This window comes from Nestor notabilis, unplaced genomic scaffold (assembly GCF_000696875.1).
Source record: "Nestor notabilis isolate BGI_N333 unplaced genomic scaffold, ASM69687v1 scaffold5972, whole genome shotgun sequence".
NCBI classification, from domain to species: domain Eukaryota; kingdom Metazoa; phylum Chordata; class Aves; order Psittaciformes; family Psittacidae; genus Nestor; species Nestor notabilis.
The window spans coordinates 16,753-30,231 of NW_009919671.1; the positions used below are offsets into that span (position 1 = coordinate 16,753).

General features: G+C 38.6%; 1 protein-coding gene across 1 annotated transcript in view; it reads right to left on the minus strand.

Annotated features, from left to right (window-relative positions):
• Positions 1 to 13,479, minus strand: part of LOC104402447 (cadherin-18-like) — a gene marked incomplete at its 5' end in the record, with an annotated part of 30,336 nt that overhangs the window by 14,823 nt on the left and 2,034 nt on the right. The window contains one exon of the mRNA XM_010010326.1: positions 8,772 to 9,025. Coding sequence (XP_010008628.1) covers positions 8,772 to 9,025 — 254 coding nt within the window. The remainder of the gene's footprint in view (positions 1 to 8,771; positions 9,026 to 13,479) is intronic.

Sequence of the window (13,479 nt, forward strand, 5' to 3'; positions counted from 1 at the left end):
TCAGAAATCAAATACCATTATAAGGAAATCTGTTTAGTTAAAAGTTGAAGCAAAGAAACTTTCTCAGAAAAAGATGCTTAGACTCGAAGTATAGAGATTTTTTTTTCTTTTAAAAAACGAATTAGAATAAGAAGCATAAGCAACAGCTGCACAGGGTGAGGGAGGGAGCAATACGAAAATGAATACTGAGAGAACTGATTAGCTGTTAACTTTCTGCGTTTGGCCAGCTAGAGAGCAACAAGAAAGGGCCCACGGTGGGACACAGCTCTGGTGCATGCTTTTTATCTTCTCTATACCTCCTGACAGCAGCACTCCTCATGAGCCTGGGAACCAGCAGCATGCCCTTGAAACTAAATGAGGCAGCAGGGAGACATCCTGTTGCCCTGGCTGTCTTGCACTACACCACCTTCCTTCCAGAGCCCATCTATTTCCCCATAGTTCAAACAACTTCTCTAGGAAAGAAAAGCAATTGTGAAGTGAGTCAGAAGTTGGCTGCCAATACAGCAGGTAACCAATTTCCTTCCTGCAGCATATCTGGTAGATTAAGGAGACACTAGATGTTCTAGAGCTTCTCAGCAGAAGACTACTACTGAGAACTACTGCCTTCAACTGTGCTTTCCAGTTGTGAAAATGAAATACATTTGAAGAGACCATGGAGAAGGTAATCTGTTTACCATTCTTTTGCTTTCTTTTTTCATGCAGGCATGACATAAGAAAAATACTGCTCCTCTCGGAGTGTTTGCAGGAACTTGTTTTGATACGCTGTACCCACTGAGTTAGCTCTGGTGCTGGCTGCCAGCTGACGTACCTCAGCTGATCACCAGGACCTTGCTGTCTCCCATATGGGACTCCTGACTCACTTCTCATACTAGAATCTTAGCTCAGCAGAAGCGGCAGCCTTACCTCTCTCCTTGTCCTGGAAATGTGAGGTGGCAGATATTGGGAGGCATGGGGGAGTTGCAAGCACTGAACTGCTCCCTCCCAGCAAAGCCTCTGAGAGGCAGCCACTACTGGTTTGCACTTCATGCACAACTTGGCTTCCTGCTCCCGTTCTCATTCTCATCCCCTACGCATTGCTAGCACACTGCTCACCTTCAACACTGGAAAATGGGAATGCTGTTCATTTGAAGGAAATGAGCCATTTCTTTACACCCATCTTTTCTAGCTGACGATTTCTGTCTGCATGCGTTAAGCACTTGATCATCTTTTCTAGCTAATACTGCCAGTAAATGTAGGCTGAGTACAGCCCACACCCTTAGTGGCATAACTCAGAAGTCAAAGCAAGATAAAGGTTTGTCTTCTTTTCCTGACTTTGTGAATCTCTTCAGGGGTTTACAACTGTCCAAATTCATTTCAAGTTGATGTGTTGATGGCAAAATTGTCATACTGAAGTTGCTTTTTATTCAGAGAGATTAACATTCAGATTCCAATTCTGCTAAGACATAAAGTGCAGTCAGTGTTATATGAGAATCACTTTTTGTTCCTGAAGACTTTACCAGCTAAACAGTGGTATTCTACTTACATACTATCTTTTTTTTCCTGCTCATACTAAAGACTAAACCAAATAATATATAGATTCATAGATTTATGCTTATTTATTGGAGTTGAATGGACCTATCAAAAGAATACACAACAGAGATGTTCAGATATGAAGGCTGACTCTAAAACCATAAAAGAATTTTAAATACTGATGGCATTCTGAAGTCAGTGGAATTTATAGAAACATAGAGATGAAGTCCTGGCATAAAATATCAGGCTCTCAGAGTCACCATATAAAGATGATCTGTCAGTGTTTTCTCTTGAAGCTAAGTGAGGTGTGGAGGTGGTTCTGGTTGCTGTGAGATTTTGACCACCCTCCTGAGCTGGCTGCTTCCTAGTCAGAACAACTGTTAGAACAGCTTACCAGTTCCTGCAGAGAGAGATGGACATTTTTGTTAGTGGGAGGTTTGGGACACATAGCTTGACAAGAATCAAAAATAATCTGAGGCTGCAAAGAAAAAATCAGCAACAGATCTCCCACGTCAACCCTACAAAAAAAAAAAAAAAAAAAAAAATTTAAAATTATTTCTTCCTGTTTAGACACAGAATCAGAGAAGAAATTGGAAAAAAACAATTCCCCTCTTTGAATTCCCAATCAAAACAGGCTGTTCTTTTTCTGTTTTGATTTACTGATAATCTTAGAGAATAGTAATACTGGAAAAATACAAAGAGCAAATGAATGAAGGAGGTGAAATAGAGGAGAAGGACACAGCACCTCTCTGCTAACTAACTGTGAGCCATTCACATACCCTGGGAAGATATTACTGTTTATCTGTAAGCGTTGATCACAGGGTATGACAGTGCCATGCTTTGGAGTGGAGAGACATGTCTGCCTTTGTCTCTCCAAGCACAAGGGTTGGTAGGATCTGGGGGAAGGCGTTCCTCCATCGAGCATATGAAAGAGGGACGGTCACTCTACATGGTGGCACTGATCTCAGGAGGGCACCCTAAGTACAGCTAACAAAGTGTATCCTGTACACAGGACAGCAGAAAAGAAACTGACCTTGTTCCACTTATATGATGTTCAAAGAGCAAGTAAGACAAATACAACTAGGTGAAGAGGCTGTTATATTTTCCAGCATATTTTCTTATGCCCTCTCCTTACTGACAGCAGAGGGGAGCAGCATAGGAAGTGATACTCATCTCAGAGGACAGGAATTAAAAAACCCTAAAAAACAGTTAAATATGATTTTCTTTTTCACCTACCCCAATTCCCTCACACAGCTCTCCTGTACCTTCCTTCATTTAGTACGCTGACACCATGGGACAAAAATGTGCCCAAATTTGAGTGACTGAATTTGAATCAAAACTTCAGGTTACCCCCAGTAAATATAAACTTTGTATCAGAAATATAGTCTACACCCAGAATCCTTCACAGCACTTAATATTTTTAAGCTTCTCAGAAATAATAATAGGAATATATGGAACTCCATTGGTATGCTCTTTCATCTGCATATGAGCAAGCCTCTTAAAATACCCTTTACTGAAAATTAACATGATTTTCTAAAAGCTGATGCCAGAAAGTATTAAACTTATGACTATCTTTTACTGCCAATGCAGGAAAAGTTAAAATAAGTTTCTCTGTCTGATGAAGAAATCGAAGAACAATTTCCTACACCACGTTCATTATTACAATCAGAATTTACTTGTCATTCATTAATTTTCCAATATTGTATCTGAAAGAAAGGAAGAGAATGCTGTCAATTTAAATCAAACTAGGGTAAGGCAACTTTGAATTCATTATAGCTTCTGGATAACAAGTATTGTGTTGGAAAGCACGTTTTTGTACTCATTAATATATTAATGTATCAGAACTATTATGATACGTCATCCATTAAAAGGCAATACTGTAAGACTGTTAGAAAAGTGAGAAGCTAGAATCAGGGCTGAGATTATACTTATATTCTTCACTAACTTAGCAAAAAATGAAGTCTGATATTCACAAAAACATATAAACAAACAAAAAAAATCAGCCCAGCTTTTTTCATCTTTCCATGGTTGTTGGCTATTGTCTTTTTAGTTTTGTTACTGGTTGGCTGGTTCTGCCTTTTCTGGGAGTAATCCAATTATTTTCTATAAAAGACAACCATGTGCACCTTTATGCTTCGTATTTATTCTGTGTTTTACTGCCTTTTTAGCACTAGTTTAAGACTACTATTTTTTAATGGTGTTGAGAGCACAGTCAAGAAAGAAGTTCATTTTCTAGTGTCATCAGGAAGGCACTAAGACTACATCAGTTTCCTATAGCTAATCAATTTCAATCCTATTGAATAAAATTTATTACAGTAGACTACAGACTGATTAGGGTACAATGAAAAAAATTACCCAAATTCAAATATATTAATATTACAAAACTAAGCAACCTTCCACAGATCAGACAAAATATAAGGTTATTTTTAACCCAGCCATGCTAGACATTGTTCTGAAAAGGGAAGGTGCTTGTATTTCTTATTTGACACTGCCATCACACACAGAGTGCTGACTAGTACCCGTATTTGCCAGAAGTCTTCTGTTACATAGCTGAGTCCATTCCTGCACAGAAATGCAAACAACCTAAGTCAAATGTAGTAAGTGGGACTAATGAACAACCAGAGGGGACAGAGGCCACATCGTTAGTGCTCAAAACAGTGATTTGCCTTCTGTATCACTGCATGACGAAGACAGCAACAGCAGCAAAAGGAATAAGCTGCTGTTGCAGTATTTTTATAATAGCATGACTTATTTCTCAAATACTACTCTTACCAAAGTACAGTATTAATATATACTTTCAGTTCCTTCATTAAATCTTTCTTGTAGGCCCTCTTTAGGTACTGAAAGGCTGCTATAAGGTCTCCCTGGAGCCTTCTCTTCTAGAGGCTGAACAACCCCAGCTCTCAGTCTGTCTTCATAGAAGAGGTGCTCCAGACCTTGGATCATCTTCGTGGTCCTCCTCTGGACTCTCTCGAGCAGGTCCACATCCCTCTTGTGTTGGGAGCCCCAGAAGTGCACACAGTACTCCACATGGGGTCTTACCAGGGCAGAGCAGAAGGGCAGAATTGCCTTCCTTGACCTGCTGGCCACACTCCTTTTTGATGCAGCTCAGCATACGGTTGGCTTTCTGGGCTGTGAGCGCACACTGCCCACTCATGTTGATGAGAACCAACACTCCCAAGTCCTTCTCCTCAGGGCTGCTCTCAATCCATTCTCTGCCCAACCTGGCACTGTGCTTGGGATTGCTCTGACCCAAGGACTTTGCACTTGGCCTTAATGAACTTCATGAGTTTTGCACTGGCTCACCTCTTGAGCCTGTCCAGGTCCCTCTGGATGGCATCCCTTCCCTCCAGCATGCTGACCATACCACACAGCTTGGTGTCACTGGAAAACTTGCTGAGGGTGCACTCAATCCCAGTGTCTGTGTTGCTGGCAAGGATATTGAACAGCAATGGCCCCAGTGCTGACCCCTGCGGAACACTGCTTATTGCTGGTCTCCACTTGGACATTGAGTTGTTGACCACAAGTCTCTGAGTGTGACCATCCAGTCAATTACTTGTCTATTAAGTGGTCCATCTCTCAAATCCATGCCTCTCCAAGTTAAAGAGAAGGATGTCATGTGTCAAAAACACTTCTAAGTTTACCTGAAAATGCATTTATATCATTTTGAAGAAAAAGTATCAAATTAGAAAGAAAAATCTTTTAAAAGAGCCCAAATTGCCAAACACGTAATGTCTGAATAAAACATACCTCTAATAGCTACATTTGTTATAATAGAGGTTCTTTTGCTAGTGTTAAAAAAGCAGAAAAATAGCACAACAGCAGGCTCAAAGTCAGTGCTCTCTGAGGACTGCTCAGCTTAGGAACAAGGTGAAATCACTGTGATGAAAATTCAGTGAGGAAATAAGGACAAAAAACCCCTTCAGCTCCCTTTCTACTGATAACAATAGGGCTTGTTATTTATTTTGGGGTTTAGCTCAAATAAGTTTTAAAAAAAGATTTCTCTTCAGTATTGTTAATTAAACTACTCCACTAACCATTATTCTGGTTATAAGAATTGTTCCTGCCACCAAAATAAACTGTTACTTAATTGAGCAGTGAACAAATCACAGCACTGTATCTCTTTCAGCAGCTGGACAGCAAAGAAGTGATATGGTTACAACTGTGTGTGCCTAATGCTTTATCAATCTATCTCACACACAGCAATGAGCACCCTCATAAGCTGGAAAGGATTCACAAGTGGATTAATAAAAACTGTTAAGCAAATTGTTGCTCTGTAGCTTGTCCTGAAGACTCATAGCATTTGGAGATGTATCTGAGTCATTTTGCTGAGGAACCATTACTCCATTACTCCATTGCTCAACACTGGTCATCTGTGAAAGTCCTACCTGTAGCTATCTTCCCCGGCGACTGTGATCTACGCTTCTCAAGAAAGTTACATTGAATCTTCCTGGGTTTATTTTTGTAATTACTATTTTTATTTTGAATTAACTAAGAATTGTGTGGAAATGAGGAGAGACATGGTCTCATTACCCTCAGATTCATAGGAGTTTCAGATGAATAGCAGAGGCATGTCTTGCAAACCAGCACAGAAGGACCTGTGCGCTGTGTGTATGCTTCTCATAGAAACGGCCTTCTTTAAGTTGCTTCTTTGCTCACCACTATGAGTGGAACATGGGGCCAGACCATGCCTCCAGTTGAGCAGCAGCTCAGCCGGGCTGGCCTGGCCCACTTCTGAGGTGGTGCACTGCTTCGAACCCACAGAATCCCAAGGTGCAGCCAACCAAATCTTGAAACAACACAAAGCCTTTTTTGCACTGTGTAAATGCTTGTGTGTGAAGTGAGGTGAGAGGGGATAAAGTTGCCCATTCCTAGAGCATCCTTTCTAATCCTCTAAGGATTAAGGAGAACCTGAGGGCAGACAAACCCAGCTTGGTGCCTCTTCCCAGTCCCATGCACCAACGTGCTAGTCCAGGCCTTAGAGGATCAGCATCTTCATAAAATGTTCACTGTGAGTTCCATCAAGATGGATAAAGTCTGGCTCAGTAGTGGACCCAGTCACAATATAATGATATATCCAGTATATCTGAGCTGCTATTGCCCTTGCTGAAGCCCTGCTATGTGTAACTGAGGACTTGCTTGTTTCAGAGCTTCATGATTTTATATTTTGCTAGCACTTTATTTTTTCCCCCATTGAAACAGAGAGAGATAGAAGGAACAATGCAAAAATAAATGTCAATAGGGAATAAAAATAGGACGGGCAAATGTAAGGACTGTTTTCTCCTCAATTATTTGAATACAGTATTTAATATTGTGGCTTCAATCACTGGTTACAAATTCCTGATTGGAAAAAAAAAGGCCAATACAGAAAGCAAAACGTGGAATTTCTTTTTCCTTCTGATCCCTCTGTCTCCAAATTACTGTCTGTTTTACCCAGAAAATTTATTTCTGGCTTTTCCAGCCTTTCTACAAACTGCTGCTGCTTCCATTATACCATGGTTGTCTTGCTCCTTTCTAGACAAAACTCTTATGGGCCACATATGGTTGAATTATGGAGGAACCAGTTAAATCTACACTTGCCCTTCCTACTCCCAAATGACCATGATGGCTAATCTATCTGACTGCATTGGCTGATGTTTCAGAATTATAGTATTACAGCTATAGGCACTTAGCAGCTATTTGTAGTGAAATGTTCTTATTTATGTTATGATTTAGACACAAATACCATAGTGATAATTTTTCAAAGGCAATAACTTGCCACTAAGAAACTATTTATCGATTGTCTGACACTAAACATTTTGAATCTTAGACTATTAGCACAAGAGAACCATAAAACCTGAGGCTTTCGTTGTTCTGCAAAAATTGTTTCATCTTACAAAGACTATTACAGACACCCAGCAGATTTTGACTCAGTCAGGAGATTACAAATGCCCAATTAGTTTAAGAAAAACTGTTTTCCAAGTATATACTGATATGATTTCCCAAAAGACTACATATATCATGTCATAAAAATTAATAGCATCAAATATGTTTTCATGAAGAATTTTTTGGAAACATTTTAAATCCAGTGCCACCTTTAAGACACTCATGTATTGTTCCACAAAATTTTGACACTGCATGTCAGTTTAGAAAGTAACTCATCCCACAAATGAAGCTAGTAAAAATGTCATTGGATCTTATTATAGCTGAAAATATGTAACTGAAAACTTTACTGTAAACCAGCAATGAATTCAAACCCCAGTTCTGGAGTGTTCAAGGTTAAATTCAAATGCTCTTAAATTTAGAAGTTGTCAAATTAACATCCATATATATAAATACATATATATATATATGTTTGGTATATATTTGGCATCAGTGCTTTTTCAAGCTTGCTGTGGGGGTACTTCCAGCTTGATTTAGTTTCCTTAGTTCAGAACATGACCTATTTCCAAAACAGTTCTGTTATTATAAAAAATATTCTGGCCAGAAAAGCAAATGAGAACATTCTTTAAGAAAGTATTTCATTAATAAGACTATCAAAATCTTTTCTTCCTAGTATGTTACATACTCATTTAGTTCTCAAATGACGTATCTGATGCTGCAAGTGCTTGGATCTCAGTACTTCTCTTTGCCCTAGACCTCACAACTGGAGATACCATGACATATACCTAGCAACATCAGTGGGGTGCATTATTCCACCCATTCTATTATTTTGACACCCCACTAAAATTGAAGCATATTACAAAATAATGGTTTTCTCCTCAAACACACTTCTGCAAAAATGACACCGTTTGTCTGTGAGGAAAGGCATACCTAAACCAGTTCCTGTCTTGCAAAAGCTCCTGAGGCATCTACAGTATGGCAAGCATGGAGAGGGCCAGCACAATACAAGCATGATGGGGGAAAAAGAGCATTATGATCCTGAACAGATTTACAACCAGTGGCAGGATACTGACTGGCAGCAGGCAAGTGAATTGCACCATTTTATCTTACATGGCAACATATACCGGCCTTGTTCTGTGAGCCGTTTGGAGAGGTGCTGTTACAGGAACTAGTGCACACAGACCTTTGCTCAGATCAATGGCTAGATGGCAACTGCAGCGCAAAGCAACAACAGTTTGAAGACTATGTTATTAAATCAAATCCACACAGAGTGATCAGGACACAGTTCTGACTTGTTTCCCTTTACGTACTAAGATAAAAGACATGGTTTCACGCTTCCAAGATCTCATTAACCCTTTAGCTGGTGAAATTCAATCACATATAAATTTGACTTATTGTACCTCACTAAACTGTTGGCAGTGTCAGGATCCTGTGCTGTTACTGTGCCAACAGCAGTCCCGATCTTCGCATTTTCATAAACTTCCATGACATAGGAAGGCATAGTGAAGAGCGGAGGTTCATCCACATCGCCAACAATGATCTTCAACATTGTTACATCTTTGAATGGCCCCAAGTGCGAAAAGCGGAAATCAAGGTGAGTATTTGCTCCTTCTATATTAAGTGTATATGACTTCTTTTTTTCATAGTTGAGTGGCTGTTGGCAGAAAAAAAAAAAGATTTATCATTGCCATTCTGTGCTTCAGTTTAGTCTGCTAGCAAGCTAACTACATCTTTTCCATTTAATTTAAACCACATTTCTCCATGTTACTGGATAGGGGAAATATTCTGTGACATTCTGGCAGCTACTGCCATACCTCATAAGGAGAAGGATATACGTGAAGCAGGATGGATTCACATTTTCTCTACAACAGAATTCTGGGCAAGGTATCAGTTCTGGAAAAACTCAGGGTTTAGAATGAGCCTCAGATTCTTCTTCCACAACAATGTAAAGTCTCTGGATTTTATCACCTTTCAATTTTTATAGGTCAATGCTAACTACTGAAAAAAGTAGACTGATGTATCCCAAATTAAATTAACTTGGCATATTTAATTAACAAGTTTAATAGACAGTTATATAGGGATACTAAAATTCTTTGGGGCATTTCCTTTCTTAAATCCTCAACTGAAAAAGCAACTACTTACAGGAAAACATTCAGCTATGAAAAGACACAGAAACTTAAATTATAAGAATAGTCTAAACGTGCCGGTGTGCTTTTCTAATCAGGAAGGGTGCATCCCTGTATTCTAGACCATTCTCTTTTTGATACTTCACCAGCAACAACGAGACAACTCTTCAGTCTGTCTCACCACATACTGCTGTGCCGCACATGGATTATGCCTTCATGAACGGGAGGAAGTCTGCAGCTGGGGATATGCCTTCTACAAGGCCTAATGTTCCAATAAAACCCAACAGAAGGCACATTCCCAACTGTACCATTCACCAGAAGTGGCACTGCCACTTTAGCATTGCCCTGCTATTTAAATCAATAGATTCCTACTAGGAATCCGACTTCTGTACTAGGACAGAAGAAGCAGCTGGGGGTCTGACTCATATGTCACACAGCATGGGTACTTTCTTTCTCAGGACTTCCACTTCTAGCTTGCTGTTTACAGATGTGAAAATTACATCTCCCTAGTTCAGCTGGTTTTTACATTATTGTTAACTAATTTTAATGAGTTGCTATATATATTTTAACCCTATATTAAAATGCTGTTACACTGTCTTATGCAAGATGTAAGATAAACATGACACACCCAACTCTCAACTCTTCCACTACCAGATAGTTACATAGTAGAAGGGACTAAAAAAGTATTTAATTTTAAGATACTCAAGTAATGAAGTGCCATTAGCAGATACATAATTAAGCAATGCTGTTATTGGAAGCCACGTTTACAGGACTACAACTATTTTGAGTTGGTTTCTTCAGTCTTACTAAAGTAACTGACTACTTTTCACAGACAGCCCACCATATGAGAAGTTATTTTTCTAAATATTGTCTGTTAATTCTAATTACTGAAAAGGCTTTAAAAAATTACCAGTTCAGTTCCAGAGTCATAGGACAGATTTCAAGTTTCAGACTGCTATTTTTAAAATGTGCTTCCATATTGAGCAAAAGCACTCATTCTTGATAACAGACACCTCGAATACTTACTGGGTTACAAATTTCTGGCTTTAGCCAATTTATAAAGAAAGGAGGTAGCTTAATATTTATTATCATACTAGGAAAAGTAGTTAGTTTGTGCAGATACATGTATACTACCATTAAGTTTTGAACAGTCCCAGAACACAGGCATAAAACTGGAAGAATAACTGAAATTATTATGACATTATGTTATGGCAGAATTCCACAATGACCGGTATCATTCTGTGTGGATCTGACAGCCTGTCTGAACACAACTCAGTAAAGTATTCAAGCCTTTGACCAAGGATAAACTGGTACTTCCTATCACCCCAAAATGTGGGAAAGAAGTACTTAAGACAAGAAATACGAGGAACTCAATGTGTGATCTGCCAATGTCAGCATGTATTTTGGAGATAAAATCTACAGTAAATTTGACTGATGATGTGTAAGAAAAACAGTTGGTCAGGATTTGTATATGCCAGATATGTGGCTTCTCCCCCCCCCAAAAAAATAAAAATTAAAAAGAGCTAAGTATACTACTCAAATCAATTAATAAAGAAATATAAGTTTAGTAAATTCTAACTCAGATGATGTTAATGGATTTATGACTATTTCTGTTATGAGCAGGGAAATATTAAATAGTAATTTGCATTGCTCTGCAGCATACATATTCTAAGATTACACAGCCTTACAGTGGGATTGCAAATTGTAACTATGATACCTTTCTGGAAAATTAACTAAGTTTATACTGACAATGACTAGATTAGGTTGTATGAGAAGATTAGTTTCTCTCAGAAAATACACAAGGAATGACACAAAGTCTTGGTTTCCTTCTTTTGTGTAGTTATTCAAGCAGAAAATACCAGGTTTTGGTCTATAAATATGATATATAATCATTAAAAGCTGATATTTTAACCATAGCCAAAGCAGATTTTTACTTCAATTTTCTTTCTTCTTCCCATAACATACCTGAATCAAAGAATCAGATATAGAGACATAAGAGAAAAACAGCTTACTCTCCTGCACTGTGATCCACAGAGGTTAAAAAACAACATTATATTCAACATTAAGCTATTTTAGACAGAAAAGATGCATACTATACCAGAGATTATTATTACCAGAAGTAATCTTTAAAATTAAACCCCCATAAATTTTCTTGTTCTCTCTTGAGGAGCAGAAAGGAAATTTTCAAGTAAAGCCAAGCCCTGTGATATTCCACTACTTTGAACAACTCGTAAGTCCAGTTGCTACATCAATTTTGCTTTTACTTTTGATAAAACATTAAAAAACTGAAACCTGGTTGTAATTTGAATTTACAGAACTGTGTCTTGCTGGGTTTCTGTTTAAACACTGTGCATGTGTTAAAACTAGAAGAACAAATTTGGCCTCCATTTATAGCCTGTCTAATGCTGTGCTAAGAAATTTGCTCATAGCCTTTTACATTATTTCAGGTAATCTGAGCTGTTTACCAGTGGAAGGTCTTTATTTCCTCCCTTTTTTATTCCTCCCAGTAACTATTAATCATAACGTTCAGCTTAAAATACCTAAGCTATTCCAATTCAGCAAGAGTAACCTAAGTTTTTCTTCCTCATTCACTCACAGAGAGGCCTTGATTACCAATCATATATCTTAGTCATTAGCTGTAGCTATCAGATGAAGAACTTTCCTGTCTCTCTAAAAACATTTCTAGATTTACTTATAGTTGTCCCAACACTGAAGATCATTAACTCTTTCCTGGAAACAAAACAAAGCATTTAAATTTTAGGTTGACCTAAACTGATTTTTTGTTCATTTTTCTTATTTTCCCAAAGAACAATGTATTTCCATGACAACTGCCCACATATCTTCAGTATGTTTGCATCGGTTATTATGATTTTCATGAAAAACTGAAAAAAGTAAATGTAACTCAAATGATCAGGGTTAACTGGAAAATACTGCTGTTAATTATACTGCAGTTTGTGTTTCTAAAATCAGATTCCCAAAAAAGGAACAGCAAGTTTTATGAGAAGTAAATGGCTGTTTCCTGAACATTTCAAGACTATTCGTACAAAATGGAAGAGACATGGGCTGTTCAGACCATTTCTTTTGGGAAGCCCGAATGATACTTGCTGACTTGAGGTCAGGAAAGTTCTAGTGTACTTCTCCGAAACTTCCACGGGGGGGAACATGCTGACCAGTCATTCTCTGAAGGATTCCAAGAGTAATGGCTTTCACTACGTTAGGTTGTTCTGGTTTCCTCAAGTTTGGTTTTGTTTTTCTGGAGTCACTGGAACAGGTTGCCCCAGAAAAGTTGTGGATGTTCCATCCCTGGCAGTGTTCAAGGGGTTGCATGGGGCTTTGAGCAACCTAGCCTAGTGGAAGGACTCCCTGCCTGTGGCAGGGGGATTAAAACTAGATGATCTTTAAGGTCCTTTCCAACCCAAACTGTTCTATGATTCTTTGAGGTCTCCCACTCAAAGAATTGCATGAGGCAAAGGAGAAATCCTTCATGACAGTTTGCAATCAACCCTTTGTGGCAGGATCTTTGAGACTGAAGGGTGGCTCCACAGAGCTTGTTAATAGGGAAGATACTGAAAGTACTGGACCTTTTGGGGCAGCCCAGAATAAGACTAGAAAAGATTTTTTCCAGCACTCACAGACTTCACATGCCTGTTGAACAGCCCAGCATGAAGGCCCTGAGAAATTTTGTTTTTGTGTCAGAACCTCAAGCAAGCGAAGTTTCTAAAGGTTTGAGGACTTCAGATCTTCAGACACAATAATGTATTTACTTCCGGCTTTTCTGATGTGCCTAGTATACATTCTTCTAGGGAAGAATTAAGAGGACAAGTCGTTCTGTTCTACTATTACAGAAAGTACTGGCATGTGATATATGAAACAAATCAATTCTGTTCTTAGTGGAGACTATCTGTTTCAGGTATGCTATCAAACTAATTCAGCTTCAAACCCGATCTAATGAAAAGAAATTTATATAATCTATAAGTATATA